The 27,638-nt window shown below is 48.8% G+C and overlaps 1 protein-coding gene across 1 annotated transcript; it reads right to left on the reverse strand.

The window, feature by feature from the left end:
- Window positions 1-1,084: 1,084 nt before the first annotated feature.
- On the reverse strand, window positions 1,085-27,638 carry LOC310662876 (uncharacterized protein). The gene is made up of 11 exons (XM_083410141.1): window positions 27,487-27,638; window positions 25,646-26,070; window positions 25,412-25,493; window positions 25,130-25,212; window positions 15,013-15,139; window positions 6,794-7,227; window positions 6,572-6,653; window positions 6,293-6,375; window positions 4,984-5,110; window positions 2,660-4,139; window positions 1,085-2,575 (listed from the first exon to the last, which is right to left on the reverse strand). Exons 1-11 carry the CDS (start codon window positions 27,515-27,517, stop codon window positions 2,491-2,493), a joined length of 3,039 nt encoding a protein of 1,012 aa, XP_083266267.1. The 5' UTR covers window positions 27,518-27,638; the 3' UTR covers window positions 1,085-2,490.

Here is a 27,638-nt window from a genome sequence, read left to right on the forward strand (position 1 = left end):
TAAAAGGGTATTGGATGTCAATAAGATCAACCAAAGGCCTGGTTAAAAAGGAATGTTTTTGCCTGGCACCTAAAGGCGTATAATCTATCTTGACCCAGCCCTCACCAACAGGGAGGAACTGATCAACAAAGTGGAAGTATTCAGACACTTGGGAGGAAGTGAGCATGTTCTCCTGGGTTTCATGATACAGAGAAAAGAGAAATCTGAGTGTAGTCTGGACTTTAAGGAGGCCAATTTCAAAGAGGAATAAGTACGGGAGAGATCCCATGGTCAGGAATGCTGAAAAAGAAGGAAGTCCAAGCTGGAGGGGAGTTTCTTGAAGGAGAAATACTGAAGGCCCAAATGCAGACAATTCCAGCAAGAAAGAAAAGAGGGAGGCATAAAAGGAAACCAGTGTGGCTGCAGAAGAAGCTGATAGATGAGCTCAGATTTAAGAAGGGCATTTATAAGAAATGGAAGAAAGGACGTACAAGTAGCTAGCAGGGCGAATGTCAGGTGGACTAAAGCTCAGAATGAGCTCAGCTTGCAAGAGAAGTTTAAAAAATGTCCAAAGTAAGAGGAAGAACAAGCAAGTGGTAGGTCCTCTGGGTGGAGAAAACAGAGAAATGCTCTTGGGTGACAGAAAAGGCAGAACGACTCAACACCTACTTTGCCTCTGTCTTCACCCAAAAGTAAAGTGGTTCCCAGCCTGGTGATGACAGAATAAACGATGCAAGGAGGAGCTGCAGCCCAAGAGAGGAAAAGGGGGGGAAGGGAACTCCTAGCTGTTTTAAATGAATTCAGAACTCCCGGGCCTGAGGGGCTGCATCCAACGGAAGTAAAGGAGCTTCCTGATATAATTTCAGAGTTTCTGTCTATGATCTTTGAGAAATCTTGGAGAACAGGTGAGGTCCTGCAGACTGGAGGTGGGCTAATGTCCCCGTTCTCAAAAAGGGGTAAAAAGAAGACCCAGGTAACTACCAACCAGGGAAGGTCCTAGAGCAGATAATTCAACAGTCAGTCTGTGAACTATCAGAAAAGGATGCTGTGCCTATTAAGACCCAGCATGGGTTTCTGAAGAACAAGTCATGCCAGACGAAGTTCATTTCTTTCTTTTTTTATGGAGTTACAGGTTTGGTGGATCAGGGGAATGCTATGTACCCTGACTTCAGTAAGGCCTTTGGCCATGTCCAGTGTGATATTCTTGCAGAAAAGCTGGTAAAATGTGGTCTGAACAAGGAAACTCTCAGGTGGATGGACTGAACAAACCCGAAGAGTAGTCATTCATCGTTCCTTGTCATCCTGCAAAAAGGGACATGGGGGGGCACAGTGTACTGTCTGGGGTCTGCTGTTGTTCAGCATCTTTATACATGACTTGGGCGGGGGAATTGAGGAGGGATGCTGACCAAATGGGATGGGAAGTTAATGCCACAGAAGACAGAATCAGAATTCAAAATGACCTTAACAGACTGGAGAACTGGTCCCAAACCAAAAATGAATTGCAATAGGGACAAATGTGAGGTTGTGCACTTAGACAGGAAGAAACAAATGCACCAGTAAAAGATGGGGGACATGAACAGAAGTATGGTGCCCAGGTAAAGTCACATTACCCCTCTATTCTGCCTTCATCAGGCCACACCTGGAGTTCTGTGTTCATTTATGGGCGCCACAATTTAAGGAGGATATCGAGAAGCTGGAAGGCGTGCAGAGAGGGGTGAGCAAGACGATCAAGGGTCTTGAAGCCAAGTCTCATGAGGAAAAGTTGAAGAGTTGGGGGTGTTTATCATGGAAAAGGAGACTAAGAGGAGATACGAGAGCCATCTTCTAATAGCTAAAGGGCTATGCCATGGAAGATGGAGCAAACTGATTTTTGCCTGCCGCAGATGTTAGGACTGTTTGAAGTCATTCTCAAAAGAAACAGAAAAGATGATTGTAACTTTAAGAACCTTTTCTGTGAGTTCTGGGTTTGGTTTTCTGGGCTGATTAGACACAGCTGGTGATGTGTATAAAAGAAAAGAAGTCACAGTTTGAATTTTACCTACGGAGAACAGCCACATGCTTTGTGTTTGTTGTTTTTGTATAGCTGTAATAAAACCTTTGTTTGAGTGTTTTGCACCGGTCTCATGGTCTCGTGGTTCTGTCGTCTGCCACCAGAAGAAACACCCCCTCCCTAACAAGGACTGAAGCAATTGACTTCAAGTTACAGGAAAGGAGATTCCAGCTAAACAGTAGGCATAACTTTCTGTCAATAAGAGCGATATCACTGTAGCACATACTCCACCAGAAAGTGCTGGACTGTTATTGATTGGAGGTTTTTCAGCAGAGGCTGAATGGCCAACTGTCATACACAGTGCTATTTTTCTAGAAAAAAAGTGCCAGAACACAGCATGAACTTCTCCCTCGCTCTGATGAGCTCCAGTTGAAAAAAAAAACTCTTAATTGAGCGTCCTGCATTGCAGGGAGTTAGATGACCCTCAGCGTCCCTTCCAACACTATGATTCTGCAATTCAACTATTCTCCCTGCTGTGAGTTCTTGGATGGAAAGTGAGCTTGCCCATCGGAAGCGCTTTCCACATTCCAAGCACTGTTATGGTTTCTCCTCATATGGATTCTTTGATGGGAAGTGAGAGTCTTGCTGTGTCTGAAGCTTTTTCCACATTTGAAGCACTGATAGGGTTACTCCCCTGTATGAATTCTTTGATGGGAAATGAGATGGTCCTTTCTACTGAAGCTCTTTCCACATTTGGAGCATTGATAGGATTTCTCCCCTGTATGAATTCTTTGATGGGAAGTGAGACCGGAGTTCTGATTGAAGCTCTTTCCACAATCCAAGCATTGATATGGTTTCTCCCCTGTATGGATTATTTGATGGGAAGTGAGACTGGCCTTGTGGGTGAAGCTCTTTCCACATTTGAAGCATTGAAAAGGTTTCTCCCCTGTATGAATTCTTTGATGGGAAGTGAGACTGGCTTTGTGAATGAAGCTCTTTCCACATTCCAGGCACTGATATGGTTTGTCCCCTGTATGAATTATTTGATGGGAAGCGAGGTAGGATCTCCGACCGAATCTCTTTCCACATTCTAGGCACTGATACGGCTTGTGCCCCGTATGAATACTTTGATGGGAATTGAGACTTTGCTTGTGGGTGAAGCTCTTTCCACATTCCAAACATTGATAGGGTTTCTCCCCTGTATGAATTCTTTGATGGAACATGAGATTGCCCCTTTGACTGAAGCTCTTTCCACATTCCAAACAATGATAGGGTTTCTCCCCTGTATGAATTATTAGATGGAAAATGAGACTTTCCTTGCGGGAGAAGTTCTTTCCACATTCCAAGCACTGATGTGGTTTCTCCCCTGTATGTATTCTTTGATGGGAAGTGAGATTTGTCTTCCAACTGAAGCTCTTTCCACACTCTTTACATTGAAATGGTTTCTCCAGTGTATGAATTCTCTGATGGGCAGTGAGACTTCCCTTCCGGTTGAAGCTCTTTTCACATTTCAAGCACTGATATGGTTTCTCTCCTGTATGGATTCTTTGATGGGAAGTGAGATGGCCCCTCTGAGTGAAGCTCTTTCCACATTCTAAGCACTGATGTGGTTTCTCCCCTGTATGAATTCTTTGATGGGCTCTAAGTGTGTCCTTTTCACTAAACCTCCTTCCACATTCCAAACACTGATAAGGTTTCTCCCCTGTATGAATTCTTTGATGGGAAGTGAGACTTTCCTTCCAACTGAAACTCCTTCCACACTCTTGACATTGAAATGGTTTCTCCCCTGTGTGAATACTCTGATGGGTTGTGAGGCTTTCCTTCTGGGTGAACCTCTTTCCGCATTCCAAGCACTGATATCGTTTCTCCCCGGTATGAATTCTTTGGTGGGAAGTGAGACTATATTTCCTGTTGAAGCACTTTCCACATTCCAAGCACTGATAGGGTTTCTCTAATGTATGAATTCTCTGATGGACAGTGAGACTTTCCTTCCGGGTGAATCTCTTTCTACATTCTAAACACTGATATGGTTTCATCCCAATAAGATTTATATGATAGGAAGTGGAAAGGGAGATGGAGCTCTCTGCACACTCCAAATTTTTATATGGTTTCTCCACTGTGTGGATTTTGTTGTGGTCTCCCCAGTTCTTCATTTCCAATTGATCACCACCTGCGATGAAGGGAGAAATGGGTTAGAACCTCAGAAATAAATGGAACCCCAAATGATTGGACAATGCTAATTTACTCTTGTGATAGTGGAAGAACGGGAGGGGGTCAGGCATGAGGTCTTACTACAGGGTCCACTGCCTGTGTTGACTGGTATTCATGGACATATTTGTGGGAACCTGATATGTGTAAAGCCTGGCTCTTTTCTTGAATGGGTTTCGTAGGGCCCAGTCATGGAATTTTCTGCATCTCTATTGTCACTCACCTGTTTCTTGCTCCATTTCTAAGGCCCATGGTCTCTTTGGTCAACCAAAAACAGACGGAAGCAAAAACAAAAACTCAAATCCTGACAGAATCTACTTTTACTTCCCTAAAAATTATGAAAATTACAGTGGTACCTTGGGTTAAGTACTTAATTCGTTCCGGAGGTCTGTTCTTAACCTGAAACTGTTCTTAACCTGAAGCACCACTTTAGCTAATGGGGCCTCCCGCTGCTGCTGTGCTGCCGGAGAACGATTTCTGTTCTCATCCTGAAGGAAAGTTCTTAACCCGCTATACTATTTCTGGGTTAGCGGAGTCTATAACCTGAAGCATCTGTAACCCAAGGTACCGCTGTACATTTATAAAGGCCTGGGCAGTTGGTTTTAAAGCAGCCTGATCATGGTTTTAAAAAGCATAACTGGAAGAGGAATTTTCACAGATGAAACAATCCATACCCTTCCATTTAAGGTGACCTGTGCTCTGCTAGGATACCAGGTGCAGTAGGTGGTTCTGTTGAGCTTCATCCAAATCTGGCAGGCTTTTCAGTTTGCTATCTCTCTCTCTTATTATCCAACCCTGAGCCTTACCGAGAGAGGCCATGATCCCACGATTCTCCTCCATGACTTCCTCATGCAAAGCTCTCTGGTCAGGATCCAACAACGCCCACTCCTCCTCCGTGAAATGCACAGCTACATCTTCAAAGCACAGAGGACCCTGAAAGGGAAAAGACAAGGGTCCTCCTCTAAGGCAGTCTAAATATTATCTACTACACTTTGCGGTGGTGTTTCCTGCCTATTCATTGCTGTGTTGTGTTAATTGCAATGAGAAGACTCAAAAATGCTGAGCAAAGGTCCACTAGGCTGTACCACTTGGTCCCTGCAGGGATGGCGCTCTGAGGGTTGGACACCACTAAGTGTTTTTGGACCACAAACTGGTACACAAGTCTTAAATCTTGGACCAGCTGAAAAGGATCTGGGGTAGAATTCAAGGCTTGTGAATAGGTAAGAGGGATGTGCTATCACTGACATGGCTTGCAATTTTTGGTATAGAAAGTATTGGTGTAATATGCAGAGATCGTTCCTATTCTATTGATTCAAGAAGGTTCTGGAAACTTGTCTGGGTCTCACAGCGTAGAAGCTACTACAAGCTGCAAGCGGCCAGTGACTAGCTGTTCATCAGTTTTTCCATTCTGCCTGGAAACAAGCCGAAGGCTCCTGATTTTTGGGTTATTCCTTCAGAGAAGCGGAGTACAGCTGGTTGAAGCCGGCCCTGTTATTTTTCTATCCCAAGGCCATGCTGCCTATAAACAGAGGCCATAATTCCTCCGTCATGGATGTGAGTTTTATATATATATATTGCAATGGATTGTTAAGTACTATGCAAATCCCAAAGAGGTGAATTTGTGAATAGTTATGCTCATTTCCCTTCAGTAAATAGTATTGGATGAAGCTCCTGCGCCTGGTCTATTTTTGGGGATCCTGCATTGTGTTTAATCTGCCAACAATTCGTTGAAGTCTAGTCTGGATCGGTATGGAAGGGTCACAAATGGAAGAATCTCCTCTCTCCGCACCCCGTCTGCATTGGGGTATCTTGGGCACTGTTTTTATGATATGTCAATTGCTTAGAAGCCCATTGTTGCACTCAATTATAAATATATAAATAAAATATATATAAATAAATACTGATAAATAATAAAAGCAACATTCAGAAGATTACTTAAGGTGAGGAGGCTGTTCTTTATTTTCAGCAGATAGACCTCCTTGAATGGCACCTTCAGCCTTTGTTTGGAACAGCTTTGATGAAAGCAAAGAGGGAGAGAGGGATTTCTTCATTCCCAGAGACACCCTGGCTGCCCCACTCCTGAGCCTCTTTCCCCCCAAGGCTCCTCCCTCCTACCTGATCTGCTTCTACAGCTGCTGCTTCCTCTCCACCACCAGGAAGAGACGGGTGAGGAGGTCTTGCCGGCATTCTTCTTTCACCTGAGAGACAAAGGTTAGTTGGAAGCCAGGAGTGCATGCTTCTCTGAAATGCACATTTTGACGGGCGTACAAATTTCATAGCTTTGTTGTGCTCTTATGGGCCCAAATGTCTCCCCCCCAAAAATTGAAAGAACTCACAGATTACTTTCAAAAGCAACAGAAAGACCAAACAGGGAAGAAACTCCTTCCTCCTTACCCAGGGGCCTCTCTCTGGTGTCCAACGGAGTCCACTCTGCCTCAGAGTAATTGGAGCCCGTTTCCGCAACCAGATCCTTTTCCTGAAAGAGCAACAAAAATGGTAGAGGCAAAATGCCTTGGATACTTTCTAAAAAAGGATGGTCAATTCGTACAGTATTTTAGGATCTTCTCCCTCCTGTTCAGAGCTCCTTGGGAGCAAGCAGAGGAAAGTCTCTCTCACCTGCTTCTTCTCCACCTGCTTCCTCTCCTCCGCCTGACTCAGGAGGAAACCTTCGGCCAGGGCCACTGCCTGGGAACTGGTCTCTGCTCCGCATTCCCTCACCCAGCTCTCCATCTCCGCTGGAAGGACAGCCAGGAACTGCTCCAAGATCACCAGGTCCAGCATCTCAGCTTTCGTGTGCCTTTCTGGCTTCAGCCACTGATGGTCAAGGTGGTAGAACAGGCTGCAAACCTTTCGGGGTCCTTTCACCTCCTTGTTGCGGAGATGGCTGAACTGTTGGCTCTGCCCATCTGAGCGAAGAGTGTACACCTCATGCAAGAACTTCTGCACAGAGTTTTCCCAGAATCCCCCACTGTTTCTAGTCTCCATGGCATGGCATTTTCCTGCTTCAGGGCCAGTTGAGTCTTGCTCATCCATCTGTGCTCTCAGGAATCCTGCAAGAGATCGGAAATAACCTTTTTTTCTGCCATTTTCTGTAGGTTTGAATTAGAGGTGCTAGCAAATCCTACAAAGCAAACACACTTTATTGCTATAAAATTGACACATTGTAAGGAGAAGAGAAATGTTCTCTGAGCAAGTGTGGATAAGTCTTGCTAGGAACCAGGGCTGGACTGTACCCACAGCCCAAGCTGTCAGCACCACAATCTCCAGGTCCCAGAATGACAACATAGCCCTTGGCTTCAGGCTCCAGAGTCCTTCAGCAGATCAGGAGCAAGGGGTCTACTCATGAGTATGCAGTCCTTGAAACTCCTCTGATGACGACGACTAAGGCTAGTTTGTGGTCTGGAATGCCATAATGTATGAGATTATATGGAAATAGCACAGCTTTCTGGCTCCATGTTCCTGATGTTACTTCCCCTGTCTTGCTGTGTTGTACTTAGCGTGAACCCCCAGTGGAATTACGCTTGCATTATTTTCTGACCTTGCTCTCAGTCAGGATGGGATCCAGATTGCCTGCGCTTGACCTGGTTGTGGAGTTTTGTTTTGTTTTTGGACTCTGCTGCAAAGGCAACTCTGCTTGCACAGGTGGGAGGCTGAGATGCCCCAAAATGCCCACGGAAGCAGGCGGAGGGCCTTCTTGGTAGTGGCACCCTGCCTGGGGAACTTGCGTCCCAGCAGATGTCAAGGAGATAAAGAACTACACAACTTTTAGAAGATATCTGAAGGCAGCCCTGTATCGGGAAGTTTTCAGTGGCTGCTGTTTTATTGTGTTTATAATATTGTGTTGGGAGGCACCCAGAGTGGTTGGGGCAACTCAGTCAGATGAGTGCGGTACAAATATTATAACCACCACAACAGCATTGTTTTATTAATATACTGAGTGCATGTGTGCATATATCCTGGGTTTCTGATGAAAATATATTTTCCCTTATTTAAGCATAATTTAATAATGTAATTTAAAACAAAGTAACATTTATTTGTGGCATCTGATGTCTGGTAGACTATTTCTATATACGGAGGAGAGTCCATACCACACATTTGTGATCTCCTTGTTCCAATTTTTTTTTTATTCATTTCATTTCATATTCATTTTATTCATATTATTCATATTCATTTCATTTAGAAATATTTCCATTGTTATTATTATTTATTATATCTGTATACCACTCTACACCTGTAGGTCTTAGGGCGGTTCACAACACACAGTTACAATATAAAAGGCACAAAATACAGATTAAAAATAATTTTAAAAACTAATGTATACAAACTGGGGGAAAAATACACTCCCCAACAAAAGCCACAGATAGAAAAGAAATCTAAGATTCCAAATTAACACCCAACATTCAAAAACAATTGAAAACAAACCCACCCCCAAATAAAACAGAACCCTCCCAAGTTAAAACATTCATCACCGCTATAACAACAACTTGAATTTCTATACCTATATTCATTATGTAAAGCAACCTAGGAGTGGACTACAATCATGTGTAGTCACAAGCAGCACATTCAGGGGCCAAACAGTTCAGCCAGATGCCTGGATCAGGAGTAGGAGTAGCAGCAGCAGCAGCAGTAATAATAATATTTTCCTTTCTTAGGACAAACATTTTCCCACAAGAGAAAAACGCTCACTTTCTACATTCAGCTACCTTCCAAAATTCTGCTCCTGCGTCTGAAACTCGGCGATGATCTTTACATCAGGTCAGTGCCTAGAATCCATTCAGTTAATCCATTTCGGGAAGCCCCCCAATAAACCAGCACTGCTGCTGCCAACGTCCAGGCCAAGCTGCGCTTGATTTAAGGAGCAGGTAGAGGAAAGAAAGTCGGCTCCGTGGAGGGAGGGGTTGCCCAGGTGGAGCAGCTGAACACGGCGCCCTCCGGGGGGGGGGTGTCTCATCTGCCCGGCTCTGGACCCGAGGGGATCCTTGCAATGCCCTCTCTGTGGAGAAGCCCTGGAGGACGGGCTGGAAAAGGGCCCACCATCCCGCGGCCAGATTATGGGCTGGGATCCCCCTCTTGAGTCATGGCATCGTTATACCTTTTGTCCAATGAGCTCAAGGGGGCATCCATGGGTCTATGGCTGCACACCTCCTGGGAACGAGCCCGCGCCCTGGCTTTGCAGAGATGGAGGGGGAGGACCCTGGGCTCCCTGATTTGGGGGTGGGTGGGGGTGGGCAGGGAACCCCTCTTCTCCCCAATGCCCCCTCCGGGGGAAGAGAGAGGAGACTCACCAGCGCGCAGAAGGCGCCGCCGAGGCAGCATTTGCAAAGGAGACGACAGCCCCCTCCCCCTCTTGCAGGAAGGGGGGAGGAAGGGAGGACCTGCCCCCCCGCGACACTTTTTTTCCTGTCCTCTCTAGGAATCCAGTTCAGCTCCTTTTAACCCTTGGCAGCCCGTGTGCACCCAGCTCACCCTTCTCTTCAGAGCAGGAGCCCAGCAGGAGGCACGTGCGTTGCGCACAGAGAAGTTTTCTTGGGGGGGGGGGGCCTCTTGGCTGACGTGCTAAGCTGCTCCCTCCCTTGTGTTACGGAAATGAAGGGGGGGCACATCTTAGATATCAGTTTTCCGCTTCCTTTCCAAACCCCTGGACGATGAGCCCAGCCACCTTTGTCCATAGTCGCAGAAGCACTACATTACACCTTGGCCATAAACCCGTACGTTCAACCAATCAAATATACGCTCAATATATAATATTGAAATTATGTTACTGCTTTATGAATGAACCCTGTGTTATGTGAATGAACTGCATATTTGTGAATTACCGAAGATCAATCAATCAGGAGCTCTAAAATCTGAAAGCTAGCCAATCGGGTATTACCAAACAGTCACCCCTAGGGTGGAAAGTAGGTCACCAGCAGGGAACGCGGCAAAACCTTCAGCTAAACAGCTCAGCCTTTGCACGGTCTTCTTTGTAGATAATGGAGAAAGCTGGTAAATTGTATTTCTTCTGGTTTCGATTGCCAAAACCTCTTACATTGTTGCTAGAAAGTGTCAAATTGTATCTCTTTGTATTTAACAGTGCTTTGAAAAAGCATATAAAATCCATGCCTTAACCAATTCTCCCCATTTCAATTACATTTTGCTCCAAAAGGGCAGGCGGACTTCGCCATCACCTTCCTCCATAATCCTCTAAGCGAGAGGTCACATACACAACTCAGTAATGCTTCTGGAAATGTATTCTGGGCAGGGAGGAAAGGTCTTATAAGAGCGTGTAACCGATGTTCGGGGCTCTTACTCCTTGTGGGGACCTGTTGAGCAACAATAAAGGGCGTGGTCTACTGATCGCTATTTTGCTCCATTCCTTGGCTGGAACTTCCTTCTTTTACTGACAGCAGAGACCTGCGCGGGACTTGCACCCCGACAAGCTGGGCTGCTGAGTATCCTCACACCCCGTTTGGAAACAGAAACAGGAGGAGCAGCTTGCAGGGGGAAAGGTGACTCATACCCGCCAACATTAATCCCATGATGATAATTTTACTATTTATACCCCACATATCTAACTGGGTTGCCCCTGCCACTATGGGCTGCCTCCAACATAATAAAATATTAAACATAAAAAACCACTTCCCTATGCCTTCTGATTGTGTGAGGGTGCTGATAAGCTAGTAAAGCAACACTCCGGTCTTCGCCCCATCTCTTCACAATATTTATTGTTCAGCTTCAAAGCCGTTTACGAGAGATCAAACACATACATCCATACTCAGCTATCCAGATGGGTCACCTGACTTTCGTCTGTGACGCTGCCAACAAGCCCATTCCCGGAAATGACGCTTCCTTTTCGTTTTGCCCTGTGAATGGCTGGGTCCTGCTTTAGGCTCCCCCCTGCCAGTCTCCCCCTCTGGCAAGGAAGAGACTTGGGCTCTCTCTATATATGTCTCCCTCCCTCGTGGTTTCCCCTGCAGCCTCCAATTTTGCCTTCACGTGGCTCGGGGGTAGGATAACTCCATACCCTCCAACCTTTCTCCAATGAAAATAGGGACACCCTAAGGGAAAGCAGGATATTCCAGAATCAAATCAGAAACCACGATGGCTTCTCTAAATCAGGGACGTCCCTGGAAAAGAGGGGCACTTGGGGGGTCTGGTGACTTCCTTGCAAGCTTTGTGCAAACAAATCCAGAAAAATACTCTACACGCAATCCTCAACCTCCTCAGTTGAAGGCAGTGATGCTTCGGAATACGAGTTTATGGAAGCTGTGGGAGAAGAGACTTGCGCTTGGGTCCTCCTAGTGTTCTTCCCCACAGGCATGAGTGGAAGAGAAGAGAATGAAAGCGAAGAGACACATATATGAAACGATTAATGCATGAAATAGCTAAGGCAGAAGGAGATAGGAGAAAAGCAATGAACTCTATGGGCGAAGCATAATCTTCTGCGAACTGCAAGGAGATTCACTCTGGGGAGAGATCATTGTAGCAGCTCCACTCTGGCCAAGGAGGGTCTGCAGAACTCATGGCCCTATCTGGGGCAGACCCTTGACCTCTGCCCTACAGGAGGGACCTGTTGCCACAGGGAGAGCTCCAACCTCCAGACTCCTGGGTCCTAAGGGAATTAGGACTGACTGACCGTCCACCTGCCCCCCAATATTCCCACAGACAGCCCACCCAGAGCACCCACAAATTCACCTGGTGAGCCTCGCTCAGGTGGGCAGGTAGAAAGAAGGCAGATCCCCTAGCAGGACAGGTCCTGGACTTCCTCCCTTCCTGAAGGATGCCCTGGATCGAAGGTTCCCCTGCAACACCCTCCACACACACGGGGCAGCCTTGGGCTCAGGTGAGCAGGACTCTGGGTTCCCTCTGTCTGGTCCAACACTTCTTGCAAGAAGGTAGTGCAGCTACAACCTGTCATTGAAATGCTAAACATTAGTGATCCAGAGTAGATTCCAATGTATAGGTAGCAGAGTAAACACTTAAATGTTGCAAAATTCCAAAAAAAAAATAAAATTGACCAGAGGCAATTAATATTTCATTCAACAGAGCTTTACTGCTACTGAAGGCAAATGAGCATAATGGTCACAAATCCAATACATTCAGAAATCCAGTTACAGCACACTTAACTTAAACTTCAATAAAACAAGAAGACTATACTTTAACACAATATACAGGGACATACACCAGAAGGGAGAGAAAGAGAAAGTGAAACTCAGGCTCCTTCTGGCCTTCCTTTTTTAGTCAGCATGACCTTGACAGAAAGAGATAAGAGAAATGGTTTAAACCAGCTGTACTCAGCTTCTCAGAAGGTATAACTCAAACATCATGAACCTTCTAGAAGCTTCCAGAACCCTCTAAAATTAAGTAGAATAGGAAAGAAAAGGAGAGATCTCTACACATCAGATCAATACTTTCTGCACTAAAAAATGCAAGCTGACACACCCACCCACAGGGGCACTGGCTCCCCCCTCCCCATACAGTACTGAAGGCACTCACAAGTCCCCCCCCCCCCCGGAGCGGGAAGGTCTGGCTGGATCACTGTCAGTAGTGTCTGGGATTGGCATGTGTGTGTGTCCTTCTGCACCCACATACATGTGAATGTGCCCTCAAAGTCCCTTCCAACACTATGATTCTACAATTCAACTATTCTCCCTGCTGTGAGTTCTTGGATGGAAAGTGGGCTTGGTCCTCTGAAGCTCTTTCCACATTCGAAGCGCTGTTATAGTTTCTCCCCTGTATGGATTCTTTGATGGGAAGTGAGATGGTCCTTTCTACTGAAGCTCCTTCCACATTCAAGACATTGATAGGGTTTCTCCCCTGTATGAATTCTTTGATGGGAAGTGAGATGGTTGCTGTGACTGAAGCTCTTTCCACATTCCAAGCACTGATACAATTTCTCCCCTGTATGGATTCTTTGATGGGAAGTGAGATTGTCCTTTCGACTGAAGCTCTTTCCACATTCCAAGCACTGATACGGTTTCTCCGCTGCATGAATTCTTTGATGGGAAGTGAGTTGGGAGCTCTGACTGAAGCTCTTTCCACATTCCAAACATTGATATGGTTTCTCCCCTGTATGAATTCTTTGATGGGAAGCAAGATGGGAGCTATGACTGAAGTTCTTTCCACATTCCAAACATTGATATGGTTTCTCCCCTGTATGAATTCTTTCATGGGCAGTGAGACTTGCCTTCCAACTGAAGTTCCTTCCACACTCTTTACATTGAAATGGTTTCTCCAGTGTATGAATTCTCTGATGGGCAGTGAGACTTTCCTTCTGGGTGAAGCTCTTTCCACATTTCAAGCACTGATAGGGTTTCTCCCCTGTATGAGTTATTTGATGGTTGGCGAGTGTGGAGCTCCGACCGAATCTCTTTCCACATTTTAAGCACTGATATGGCTTCTGCCCTGTATGAATTCTTCGATGTAAATTGAGAGAGGCGCTGTGACTAAAGCTATTTCCACATTCCAAACACTGATAGGGTTTCTCCCCTGTATGTACTCTTAGATGGGAAATGAGAATTTTCTTGTGGGTGAAGCTCTTTCTACACTCCAAACACTGAAATGGTTTCTCCCCCATATGAATTCTTTGATGGGAGGTGAGATTTGACTTCCATCTGAAGCTCTTTCCACATTCTTGACAGTGAAATGGTTTCTCCAGTGTATGAATTCTCTGATGGGCAGTGAGACTTTCCTTCCGGGTGAAACACTTTCCACATTCCAAACACTGATATGGTTTCATCCCAATAGGATTTATTTGATAGGGAGTGGAAAGGGAGATGGAGCTCTCTGCACACTCCAAATATTCATATGGTTTCTCTGCTGTGTGGATTTTGTCATGGTCTCCCTTGTTCTTCATTGCCAATTCAACCTCACCTGCAATGGAGAGAGAAATGGATTAGAACCTCAGAAATAAATGGAGCCCCAAATGATTGGACAATGAAAATTAAGTCTTGTGATAGTGGAAGAACGGAAGAGGGTCAGGCATGAGGTCTTACTACAGGGTTCACTGCCTTTGCTGACTGGTATTCATGGACGGATTTGTGGGAACCTGAGATGTGCAAAGCCTGGCTCTTTTCTTGAATGGATTTTTTTTGCCCCAATCATGGAATTATCTGCATCTCTATTGTCAGTCACCTGTTTGTTGCTCCATTTCCAAGGTCCATAGTCTCTTTGGTCAACCAAAAACAGACAGAAGCAAAAACAAACATACAAATCCTGACAGAATCTACTTTCACCTCCCTAAGAACTCTGAAAACTACATTTATGAAGGCCTGGGCAATTCAGAGCAGCCTAATCATGGTTTTAAAAATAACCGGAGGAGGAATTTTCAAAGACGAAACAATCCATACCCCTCCATTTAAGGTGCCCTGTGCCCTGTTAGAATCCCAGGTGCTGTAGGTGGTTCTATTGAGTTCCATCCATATATAATTTCCTTTTCAATTCTGGCTCCGGCCTGGTGGAGCGCTCTGCCTCATGAGACCAGGGCCCTGCAGGATCTGATTTCTTTCCGCAGGGCCTGTAAGACAGAGTGGTTCCGCCTGGCCTTTGGCTTGGAGCCAATTTGATTCCCTCATTCCCTCTCTTTCTTTTTTCTTTTCCTTCTCCCCTGCGATGAGGCTATATTTTAATATTTTAATGTTCCATTATTTTAACGCTGTTTTTTTTTTGTTTTTAAGTTGTAATCATTCATCTTGTTTTTATTATTGCTTGTAAGCCGCTCTGAGCCCGGCCTTGGCTGGGGAGGGCGGGGTATAAATAATAATAATAATAATAATAATAATAATTATTATTATTATTATTATTATTATTTCTATGGAATTTCAAAGCAGATATTATCATCCAACTGGGAGCCTTACCGAGAGAGGCCATGATCCCACGATTCTCCTCCATGACTTCCTTATGCAAAGCTCTCTGGTCAGGATCCAGCAACGCCCACTCCTCCTCTGTGAAATGCACAGCTACATCTTCAAAGCACAGAGGACCCTGAAAGGAAAAAGACAAGGGTCCTCCTCTAAGGCAGTCTAAAGATTATCTACTACACTTTGCGGTGTGGTTTCCTGCCTCTTCATTTCTGTGTTGTGTTAATTGCAGTGAGAAGACTCAACAATGCTGAGCAAAGGTCCACTAGGCTGTACCACTTGGTCCCTGCAGGGATGGCGCTCTGAGGGTTGGCCACCACTGGGTGTTTTTGGACCATAAACTGGTACAGAAGTCTTAAATCTTGGACCAGCCAAAAAGGATCTGGGGTAGAATTCAAGGCTTGTGGATAGGTAAGAGGGAGGTGATATCACTGACACGGCTTGCAATTTTTGCTATAGAAAGTATTTGTCTAATATGCAAAGATCTTTCCTATTCTATTCTATTCTTTCCTATTCTATTCAATAAGGTTCCGGAAACTTGTTTGGCTCTCATGAGCTAGAAGCTACTACACACTGCAAGCGGCAAGTGACTAGCTGGTCAGCAATTTTTCCATTCTGCCTGGAAATGAGCAGAATGTTCTTGATGTTTGGGTTATTCCTTCAGAGAAGCTGAGTACAGCTGGTTGAAGCTGGCCCTGTTAGTTTTCTATCCCAAGGCCATGCTGCCTATAAACAGAGGCCAGAGGAAACCTGATTTCACTTTCTCTCTCTCTCTATTTCTGGTGGAGTGATCTGTACCTAGTATGTCTAATTGTTTAGTTCTTAGTCTTAAGGTTTTTGTTTTTGTTTTTTTACTGCAACTGGATTTTTGAGAACTATGCCAGTCCTGAAGAGTGTCTGGCTTCAGGAAATCGGCTTTGTCCTGACTTTGGCAGTAGATAAGCAGAATACATGGAAAGGAGACTTCCTACCAGTTAGAACAAAGAATCCATTTCCTAGGAATGACGGTGCTCCCAATTAAGGGTTCCGCCCACTTCCGCCCTAGTCACCCACGTCACTACCACATCTTCTAACCTGATCTCCTAACAACTGTGCTCCCTGTGCTGCCACTTTATTTGCTCTTCTTGACCTTCGGCTGAGTAGATGAACACTTTCCAGTGTTTCTCTCTCCAAGTGCTTCTTCTCCTAGCTGTTCCCCATCCAGTATTTCCCAATTTCTGCCTTCTGAACTATGTCCCTCTGCAAACCACTTTTCCAAATCTACCGTACTTTTTGCTCTATGACTCACTTTTTGCCTCCTAAAAAGTAAGGGGAAATGTGTGTGCGTCTTATGGAGCGAATGCAGGCTGTGCAGCTATCCCAGAAGCCAGAACAGCAAGAGGGATTGCTGCACAGTGAAAGCAGCAATCCCTCTTGCTGTTCTGGCTTCTGAGATTCATAACATTTTTTTTCTTGTTTTCCTCCTCCAAAAACTAGGTGTGTTTTGTGGTCTGGTGCGTCTTATAGAGCGAAAAATACAGGTATGTTGTCCCACTGCTCCTGGGAAGATTCCTGATCAGGAGCAAGGAGAGGGGGAGGCTCCCACCATTCCTCCTCAGTGCAGCCCATCTCAGCACGGTCCCTGACAGAGAGTTGGATTCATGAACTGTTATGCTCATTGGCCTTCAGCAAATAATACTGGATGAATCTGCTGCGCCTGCTTCATTTTTTGGGATGCTGCATTGTATTAGGTCAACTGCTTAGAAGCCCAGCAGAGCACTCAATCATGAGCTTGAGCTTGCAGGGCAGCAGCTGAAGAAGGAGCCAAAAGGGTTTTCTTGTGTGTGTGTTTCTTTGTGGCTGATTAGCTGCTCTCCCTGTGCAAAGGTCAGAGGGGGCAGGGTTTCTGTTGAGGCAGGTGATTAGCTGTGGGAGGAGCTTATCAGAACTTGCAGGGCAGTGGCACGCACCTAGTGGCGCGCGCAGTTTGATCCATCTTTTAGATTTAGGGGAGCTAGTCTCAAACGTTTGTTGGGGGAGACCTAGGTTTTTTTGGGGGGAGTTCTTTGTTCTGTTGTCAGGGCTGGCTCCGGGTCCCAGCTCACCAAGGACCAACGCTAGCCGATAGTACAGTATCAAAGTCTTTATTGAAGAATAGTCTCCATTTACAAGTCTCAGCGTCCCAGCCCTACGTCTGGACTTTAGACCGGCGAAGCTCTGTCTGGATCTCCACCCCCCGTGCACCAGTTCAAGACTCTAATCTTACTCCACCTCTTCCTTCTCTCTCTCTTCCTCTGGGTCTTACTACCCCCCGGGGTCTCATTCCTCCTGGACTCTTCCGACGCGGAGCTAGACCCCTCTGACTCCTCCCCCTCTCTTCGGCGGGCTTTAGGACCTGGCTCCTTACCCGGGCTGCCCACCTTGCCGCCCTCCTGTACATTTGAACTTGGCGCGCGCGCGCGTTTTACTTTCCGGATGACCGTTTCCTCGCTCCCTGACGAGGGTGTGGCCACTCCTGCCTCACGTTCTCCCTCTGCCAGCGCGCTCCCTGATCCCGATGCCTTAGACTCCTCCCCCCTACTGCACTCTGGGGGGGACGCTGGTCCGGATTTCCAGCTGCTACTCTCTGAGTCCCCTTCTTCCCGAGGTGTCCCCCTGGGCACTCCCCTTGCCCTGACCATGGGGGCCCCTTTCTGTGAATCCTCCGAGTCACTGGAGAGACTCAGAGATCTTGGACTACTGTCGCCGCTGACATTTCCTTCCGACTCCTCCCCCTCGCTCTCTGTTTCTTCCCTCTCCAGTGACTCTGCTCCTGAACCCCTGACATCCATCCCCCCCTCGAAGCCCCCCCTTCCCCCCTCCCCTTCCTCCGGCGGGGGTGCTGGGTGCTCCGTCGTTGTGGGGGTGAATGGTGGATACAGTTCGTCCCCCGTGGCGTGCATCCAGTTAGAGAAATCCGGCTCGTCCTCCATGTCTTCGCCGACCTCGTTCTCCTCTGCTTCCATCTCCGTGCCGCCATGCTCGAACCCAACGTCCTCCCCCATCACGTCCATGTCCCTCTCACCCTCGTTCCCCTCTGGGTCCGTTGCCTGCCAAGGGCCCCTCAGCCACCTCTCCTCTCCTCGATTGTCCCACCAAAACGAGCGGTCTGAGGCAAACCCCGAGGGCGAGCCCTCCGGTGAACGTGTGTCTAATGCTGGTTCTTCGTCCGAGGTGAATCCCTGGAACGTGCTGGTAGAAAGCGTGGGCGTGAAAAGCCAGTCGTCGAAATACTCGGCTGGCATGGGCCTGTGTGGGAACAAGGCATGAAACTCCTCTTTGAGGAGAGGCTCGTCCAGGGCATAGTCCGGCACCCAACTGTTGGCGCTGGCCGGGGTACCTTCCCTTGCGAGAAAATATTCTACTCCCTCTTCCCCCCATCTCGAGTCCAAAATCTCTGTGACCTGGTTGATGGGTTCCCTTCTTGGCGACTCCCTCCTTGGGGGGATCTCCTTATACTGGTCTGGTGCCGTGCCCTGCGCCTGAAATCGGTGAGGTGCTTTGTAGGGCGTGAGCACCGACCTATGGAATACTGGGTGCATTCTGGATCCTTCCGGAAGTGTCAACCGGAAGGCCACCGGATTGATCTGTGCCTCAACTAGGTAAGGTCCTAGCTGCTTATGTCCGAGTTTCTTCTTAGCTAAGGATCTGGTCGGCACTGCGTGGGCCGCTAACCACACCCAGTCTCCCACCTGTATGTCTTCACCAACCCTCCTGTGCTTGTCAGCCTGCAGTTTGTATGCGTGCTTTGCCAGCTCTAACTGCCTCCTAAGCTGCTCGTGGACTTCCTGCAATTCCGCCGCCAAGACTTCCGCTGCCTGTGGCTCCCCCTCCCCCAGTCTCTCTAATCCCGGGAAGGTTCTGGGATGCCTCCCGTTGTTGGCGAAGAACGGCGTCACCCCTGTGGACACGTGCTTCGTGTTGTTGTAAGCGAACTCAGCGAGCGGCAGGTAGTCCACCCATGTCGTCGGCTGGTGATTTGCATAGCATCTCAGGTACTGCTGCATGACGGCGTTGACGCGTTCCGCTTGTCCGTTGGTCTGCGGGTGTCTCGCCGACGCTAGGTTGATCTTGACATTCAGGAAACCCATCAGCTTCTGCCAGAAGCTCGAAATGAACTGGCGCCCCCTGTCGGACAAGATAGACCGTGGCAGTCCATGCACTCTGAAGACGTGGTCTATGAACAGTTTGGCGGTCTGTTCTGCCGTGGCCACCTTCGCGCACGGAATGAAGTGGGCCATTTTAGTGAACATGTCCACCACCACTAGCACTGCCGTTTTACCCCTTGAGCTGGGTAAATCCGTGACAAAGTCCAGGGCCACCCTCTCCCACGGTTCGCTCGGAGTCTGCAGCGGTTCGAGCAGTCCCGCCGGAGGTTTGTGCACTGACTTGGCCCTTTGGCAGGTGTCGCACCTCGAGACGTACTCCGCGACTTCCCCCCGCATCTTGGGCCACCAAAAATCTCTGGCAACGAGGTCTGCCGTCTTCTCCTTGCCAAAGTGCCCGGCGGTGGGTGCGTCGTGTAACTGCTGCAGTACTTTCGCCCGGAGGTCGTCTCCCGGTACATAGAGAGCTCCTCTGCGGATGAGCAATCCGTCTCGTACTTGGAACTCGTCGTCCTTCACCGTGCCCTTGTGCACCTCCTCCATCTTGGCTTGTGCAAAGGGGTCCCCCTGCAGTGCTCGACGGACCGCCTCCAAGTCCACGGTTGCTGCAGCGCACGCCCACGCTTTCGGAGCGAAAATGTGCTTGGCCGCTGCTGGTGCCGCCTCTTCGAGGTATTGCGGCTTTCTGGACAGTGCATCCGCCATGATGTTGTTGTCGCCTGGGATGTATTCTATCCTGAAGTCGAAATCCGCGAAAAATTCCGCCCATCTGATGTGCCGCTGGTTTAGGAATCTTGCCGTGCGCCAGTACTCCAGGTTCTTATGATCCGTGCGAACCTGCACGGTGTGCTTGGCCCCGACGAGGAAGTGCCGCCACGCCTTGAATGCTGCATGAATGGCCAGCAACTCCCTGTCCCAGATGGTGTAGTTTTGCTCCGACTTGCTGAGCTTCCTAGAGTAGAAGGCACACGGTCTCCAGTCCCCATGCGGGTCCTCTTGCAACAGTACGGCGCCCACGGCTCTGTCTGAGGCGTCTGTTTCAACCCTCAGCGGTTTGCTGGGATTCACATGCAGTAGCTGCCCTTCGGACGAGAAGAGACGCTTAAGGTTCTGAAAGGACTGCTCCGCTTGCTCCGTCCAGATGAACTTCTTCTTCTTAGAGCTGAGCGTGTCAGTAATGGCCGCCGTCTGCATCGCGAACCCCTTGATGAACTTGCGGTAAAAGTTGGCGAACCCCACAAACCGCTGGACCTCCTTCCGATTGCGCGGGCTCTTCCAGTCCAACACTGCGCGAACCTTGGCGCTGTCCATGGCAAGCCCCTTGTCCGACAGCTTGTAGCCCAGGAAATCCACCTCCGTCCTGTCGAACTGGCACTTCTCCAGCTTGGCATACAGCCGATGCTCCTGCAGTCTCTGCAGAACTTCCTTGACGTCACCTTCGTGGGCCTCCTCAGATTCTGAGAATATCAGGATGTCGTCCAAGAAGCAGACGCATGTCTTGTAGAGGAGACCCGCCAGGACGTGATGCATGAAAGCTTGAAAACAGTGGGCGCCATTTTGTAAACCGAAGGGCATAACTCTGTATTCATATGTGCCCAGGGGCGTGAACATGGCAGTCTTCCACTCGTCTCCTTCCCGTATGCGAATCAGGTTGTACGCCCCTCGCAGATCCAACTTTGTAAAAACGCGTCCTTTCCTCGCCGTCGCCAGCAGGTCATCTATCTTGGGCATGGGAAAGGCCGCGGGCTTGGTTCTGGAATTTAAAATTCTGAAGTCTACCACAAGTCTTTTTTGGGGCGTGTCCCTCTTCTTCACAAAGAATACAGGACTGCCCCCCGCTGCCTTCGACTCCCGGATGAAACCGCGCTTCAAGTTGAGGTCTATGAACTCCTTGAGCTCCTGCAGCTCATCCTCAGACATGGAATACAGTTTCCCGGCTGGCAGCGTCGCTCCTGGCAGGAGGTCAATCTTGCAGTCATAGGGCCTGTGGGGGGGCAGCTTGTCCGCTTCCTTCTCGCAGAAAACCTCCAAAAACGCTGCATACTTGCGAGGCACTGCTTGCAGCGTGCCTAATTGTAGCTGCGGGTCGTCCCCTCCTTCTTCCGGGCTAGGAAGGATGCAATGTTCCGCGCAATAGGAGGAGCCGAAGGTCAGTTGGCGTTGGTACCACGCCAATGCTGGGCTGTGCCTGTGCAGCCAACTCATGCCGAGGACTACAGGCGTGTCCGACAGGTGTGTGACATTAAAGCTGATGACTTCTCGGTGATTTCCAATCCGCATCACCATTGGTTGCGTTTGTTGCACCACCTGCCCCCCTAACAAGTCTCTGCCATCCACCGTGACAACGTTCAGGGGCAGCGTGGCTGGTAGCAGTGGTATATTGTGCTGCTGAATGAATTCCAGTCCTATAAAGTCAGCGTTGCTGCCGGAGTCAATGGTGATCGGCACCTCCAGAGTGCGTCCATTGGGCAGTTGGAGAGACGCTGTAAGCTGCACCACTGGTTTGGGTGGGAGGGGGTCTGTGGGTTGCAAAAGTGCTGGGGATTGTTTCATTGACTTGTCTGACTGGACCCCAGTGCCTCTTCCTCCAGCCAGACTCCGTCGTTTAACTGTTGCTGCGTTTTCAATTGAGCTGCTTCAGCGACTTTTGCGGAGGCTGCAGTGTGCTTGTGGAGCCTCTGGGGACACTCTTTCGCCATGTGTTGAGCACTGTCGCAGATGTAGCACTTCCTGTTCCCTCTAGGAGGCTTCGTTTTGGCTGCTCCCGGTGTTAGGGCTCTGTTAGCTGACTGAGCCCTGGCACCTCCTATCTCCATCGGCTCTTCTCCCCCTCCCTGCGAGGGTGTGGAGTGCGCACGCGCTGCTTCTCTGGGAAAGAAGGGAGGTGCTCTGGCTGGTGCCCTTCCCCAACGCCCTTCTTCCCTGTTGCAAGGACGTTCTTCCAGATGCACCCCGATCTCCAGAGCCCTCTGGACTACCTGCTGGGTGCTCCTTGGTCTCTCCCCTCTTCCAATCTCCGCTTTTACATCTGCATTCAACCCCTCCCAAAAGAGGTCTCTGACTGGCGCAGAATCTTTTTCCCACCCCAGGGCATGAACCAGTCCGAAAAATCGAGTATGGTACTGCCGCACGCTGGCTTTGCCTTGTTTAAGTCCATGTATGTCCCTCCTGGCAATATCGACGTCTACCTTTGATAAAAAGCATGAGTCCATTGCTTTAATAAAAGCCTTCGCATCTTGGAGCGCTGGATCATTGTCCCTCCATAGATTCCGCAGCCACGTTTTGGCTTCCCCATGCAAATGGGACAAGATAAACCCCACTCTCTCTCTCTCATCTCTAAAGTCTTTGTCAAGTAAATCCAGCGCAAACAGCAGGTCTGCTCTGAAGTTGGGGTACTGCTGCAAACTCCCGTCGAAATGCGATACAAGGCTTCCTCCCCTTCTCCCCAAACCTATGCCTTCTGCCTTGGCTCCCGTTTGCCCCTCTTTGGAAAGCACGTCCAACCTGGCCTGGAGATCCCGGCAGGAGGTAACCATCTCCTCCTCTCTCTTCCTGGATGCAATTACCTCAGTGCTGAGTTGTGTCACCGCTTCTTGCAGGGCTTTTATCTTCTCTTCCGTCGTCATCTTGCCTGAGTTTTGTGAGCTCTGTAAGCACCCCTCCTCTGTCCTCGCTGCGCCGACTCACGTGGCGAGGTTCTTGGTGCCAAAACTTTAAAATGCGAGACAGAGCTTACTGTCAGGGCTGGCTCCGGGTCCCAGCTCACCAAGGACCAACGCTAGCCGATAGTACAGTATCAAAGTCTTTATTGAAGAATAGTCTCCATTTACAAGTCTCAGCGTCCCAGCCCTACGTCTGGACTTTAGACCGGCGAAGCTCTGTCTGGATCTCCACCCCCCGTGCACCAGTTCAAGACTCTAATCTTACTCCACCTCTTCCTTCTCTCTCTCTTCCTCTGGGTCTTACTACCCCCCGGGGTCTCATTCCTCCTGGACTCTTCCGACGCGGAGCTAGACCCCTCTGACTCCTCCCCCTCTCTTCGGCGGGCTTTAGGACCTGGCTCCTTACCCGGGCTGCCCACCTTGCCGCCCTCCTGTACATTTGAACTTGGCGCGCGCGCGCGTTTTACTTTCCGGATGACCGTTTCCTCGCTCCCTGACGAGGGTGTGGCCACTCCTGCCTCACGTTCTCCCTCTGCCAGCGCGCTCCCTGATCCCGATGCCTTAGACTCCTCCCCCCTACTGCACTCTGGGGGGGACGCTGGTCCGGATTTCCAGCTGCTACTCTCTGAGTCCCCTTCTTCCCGAGGTGTCCCCCTGGGCACTCCCCTTGCCCTGACCATGGGGGCCCCTTTCTGTGAATCCTCCGAGTCACTGGAGAGACTCAGAGATCTTGGACTACTGTCGCCGCTGACATTTCCTTCCGACTCCTCCCCCTCGCTCTCTGTTTCTTCCCTCTCCAGTGACTCTGCTCCTGAACCCCTGACATCTGTCTTCACACTTTTTATGATGGAGGACCGCTGTAGCCACCCCCAACGACATGCTCTCAAGATGGAGGGTGAGGGAACAGCTGCAGTCGCCTGCGGTTCCTGCGCAATGTTTGCCATCTTGCCAAAGGTTGCAGGCAGCTTTACCTGCAGCAATTGCATGTTGATTGCCCTCTTAGAAGACAAAGTCCAGCAACTGGAGGAACGTGTAGCTACGCTCCAAAGAATTAGAGAGCTGGAGCTCTTCTTGGAAGCAACAGAGCACACCGTCTCCACCAAGGAGGAGACAGGGGACTCCCCTGAGAAGGAGACTAGTTCACCAACACAGGAGCCAGATATATGGAGAAACGTGACTCAAAGAAGTAGGAGGCCCAGGGTTCACTCTGATTGTTTAGAAATACACAATCGCTTTGAGGTCCTCTCCCCTAGCATGGAAGACGAAGAGCAGACTCCATTTGAGGATCTCTCCCTCATTACAGTCAATCAGGTATATGAAGACGAGCAGCAAAGTCAGTCCTCAGGGAATGTACAGGCGACCTTGGAATGGACAGCTCACGGAAGAACCCCGACCAAACCTAAGAGGAGGCGTGTAGTGGTGATAGGAGATTCCCTGCTGAGGGGAACAGAAGCAGTGATCTATGGGCCTGAGAAGATGTCTCGGGAAGTGTGCTGTCTCCCCGGGGCTAAGATCCAAGATGTAACTGAACGACTGCCAGGAATCATAAAACCCACTGAGAAATACTCCTTCCTCTTGGTTCATGTGGGAACCAATGACACTGCAAGCAATAGCCTCCAGAAGATCAAAAGAGACTACGAGGCTCTGGGCAGGAAATTGAAGCAATTAAATGCACAAATCGTCATCTCATCTGTCCTCCCAGTTGAACTACGTGGCCCAGGGAGAGAGGGAAAAATAGTGGAAGTGAACAGCTGGCTTCGCAAATGGTATAAACAGGAACGGTTTGGATTCTTAGATCATGGACTGCAGTTTCTTGAAGATAGACTTCTGGCAAGCGATGGGCTGCACCTCACAACGGTTGGGAGGAATGTTTTTGCCAAAAATCTCAGAAACCTCATCAGGAGGGCTTCAAACTGACTAATATAAGTATTTAGGTATCAGGACATAATAATTTTAAGGTGTCATGTTTTTGGAGGTCTTTAAGCAGAGGCTTGACAACCATATGTCAGGAGTGCTCTGATGGTGTTTCCTGCTTGGCAGGGGGTTGGACTCGATGGCCCGTGTGGTCTCTTCCAACTCTATGATTCTATAAATTTATTAATATAACTGCAAATGCTGATAAGTAACACTACGGACATACAGAAGGCTAATAAACGTGAGGAGGCTATCCTTATTTTCAGCAGATAGACTTTACTGAATCACACTTTCAGCCTTTGTTTGGAACAGCTTGACGAAAGCAAAGAGGGAGAGAAGGATTTCTTCATTCCCAGAGACACCCTGGCTGCCCCACACCTGAGCCTCTTTCCCCACAAGGCTCCTTCCTCCTACCTGATCTGCTTCTACAGCTGCTGCTTCCTCTCCACCACCAGGAAAAGATGGATGAGGAGGTCTTGCCGGCATTCTTCTTCCACCTGAGAGACAAAGGTTAGTTGGAAGCCAGGAGTGCATGCTTCTCTGAGATGTACATTTTGACGGGCGTACCAATTTCATAGTTTTGTTTTGCACTATGGGGCCCAAATGTCTCCCCCCCCCCCAAAATTGAAAGAACTCAGAGATTACTTTCAAAAGCAACAGAAAGACCAAAGAGGGAAGAAACTCCTTCCTCCTTACCTAGTGAACTCTCTCTGGTGTCCAACGGAGTCCTCTCTGCCTCAGAGTAATTTGAGCCCGTTTCCGCAATCAGATCCTTTTCCTGAAAGAGCAACAAAAATGGTAGAGGCAAATATTTTATGGGTCCTGCCTTGGATGCTTCCTAAAAAGGATGAGCAATTAGTATAGTATTTTAGGATCTTCTCCCTCCTGTTCAGAGCTCCTTGGGAGAATGAAGAGGAAAGTGTCTCTCACCTGCTTCTCCACCTGCTTCCTCTCCTCTGCCTGACTCAGGAGGAAACCTTCGGCCAGGGCCACTGCCTGGGAACTGGTCTCCGCTCCGCATTCCCTCACCCAGCTCTCCATCTCCGCTGGAAGGACAGCCAGGAACTGCTCCAAGATCACCAGGTCCAACATCCTAGCTTTTGTGTGCCTTTCTGGCTTCAGCCACTGATGGTCAAGGTGGTAGAACCAGCTGCAAACCTCACGGGGTCCTTTGGCCTCCTGGTAGCAGAACTGTCTCAACTGCTGGCTCTGCACATCTGAGCGAAGAGTGTCCACCTCACCCAACTGCACTGAGTTTTCCCAGAATCCCCCATGGCTTCCAGTTTCCATGGCATGGCCTCTTCCTGCTTCAGGGCCAGCTGGGTCTTGCTCATCCATCTGTGCTCTCAGGAGGCCTGCAAGAGATCAGAAGACAACTTCTACAGCTCAGGAGCAAGGGGTCTACTCATGAGTATGCAGTCCTTGAAACTCCTCTGATGATGATGACGACTTTGGCTAGATTGTGGTCTGGAAGGCCATAATGTATGAGATTATATGGAAATAGCACAGCTTTCTGGCTCCATGTTCCTGATATTACTCCCCCTGTCTTGCTGTGTTGTACTTAGCGTGAACCCCCAGTGGAATTATGCTTGCATTATTTTCTGACCTTGCTTTCAGTCAGGATGGGATCCAGATTGCCTGTGCTTGACCTGGTTGTGGAGTTTTGTTTTGTTTTGGGACTCTGCTGCAAAGGCAACTCTGCTCGCAAAGGTGGGAGGCTGAGATGCCCCAAAATGCCCAAGGAAGCAGGTGGAGGGCCTTCTTGGTAGTGGCCCCCTGCCTGGGGAACTTCCTTCCCAGCAGATGTCAAGGAGATAAAGAACTACACAACTTTTAGAAGATATCTGAAGGCAGCCCTTCTTTTTTTATTATTCATTTCATTTAGAAATATTTCCATTGTTATTATTTATTATATCTGTATACCACCCTACCCTATGGCCACCAGATTTTTTCAATCTGAACCTTTTTTTTTTTTTTTTTTGAAGCAGAGTAGCAACAGGGAGTCAGTAGTGGGGATGGCAAGGCAAAAGACCCTGGGCCTATAACAATAACTTGAATTTCTAGACCTCTATTCCTTATATAAAGCAACCAATGAGTGGACTAAAACCATGTGTATTTACAAGCAGCACATTCAGGGACCAAACAGTTCAGGAAAACGCACACTTTCTACATTCAGCTACCTTCCAAAATTCTGTTCCTGCGTCAGAAACTCGGCTACGATCTTTTAATCAGGTCAGTGCCTAGAATCCATCCAGTTAATCCATTTCGGGAAGCCCCCCAATAAACCAGCACTGCTGCTGCCAACGTCCAGGCCAAGCTGCGCTTGATTTAAGGAGCAGATAGAGGAAAGAAAGTCGGCTCCGTGGAGGGAGGGGTTGCCCAGGTGGATCATCTGAATACGGCGCCCTCCGGGGGGGGGGGGCTCAGCTCCCCGGCTCTGCTTCTCCACGGATGGGATCCTTGCAATGCCCTCTCTGTGGAGAAGCCCTGGAAGACGGGCTGGAAACGGGCCCACCACACCGCGGCCACATTATGGGCTGGAATCCCCCTCTTGAGTCATGGCATAGTTCTACTCCCCTTTTTTTCTCCAATGAGCTCAAGGGGGCATCCATGGGTCTGTAGCTGCACACCTCCTGGGAACGAGCCCCCGCCCTGGCTTTGCAGAGATGGAGGGGGACCCTCGGCTCCCTGATTTGGGGGGTCGGTGGGGGTGGGCAGTGAACCCCTCTTCTCCCCAATGCCCCCTCCGGGGGAAGAGAGAGGAGACTCACCAGCCCGCAGAAGGCGCCGCCGAGGCAGCATTTGCAAAGGAGACGACAGCCCCCTCCCCCTCTTGCAGGAAGGGAAGGGGAAGGGAGGACCTGCCCCCCCCCCCGCGACACTTTTATATCCTGTCCTCTCTAGGAATCCAGCTCCTTTTAAC

Source organism: Podarcis tiliguerta (genome assembly GCF_965153285.1).
Source record: "Podarcis tiliguerta genome assembly, chromosome: 13".
In the NCBI taxonomy this organism is placed as follows: Eukaryota; Metazoa; Chordata; class Lepidosauria; order Squamata; family Lacertidae; genus Podarcis; species Podarcis tiliguerta.

Coding starts and splice junctions, on each gene's coding strand:
- LOC310662876 (XM_083410141.1), bottom strand. CDS start 27,517: ATGCTGCCTCGGCGGCGCCTTCTGCGGGCTG. Junction 25,494..25,645: donor GGAAGCAGGTGGAGAAGCAG/GTGAGAGACACT, acceptor TTGCTCTTTCAG/GAAAAGGATCTGATTGCGGA. Junction 2,576..2,659: donor CAAAGAATTCATACAGGGGA/GTAACCCTATCA, acceptor CCATATGAGGAG/AAACCATAACAGTGCTTGGA.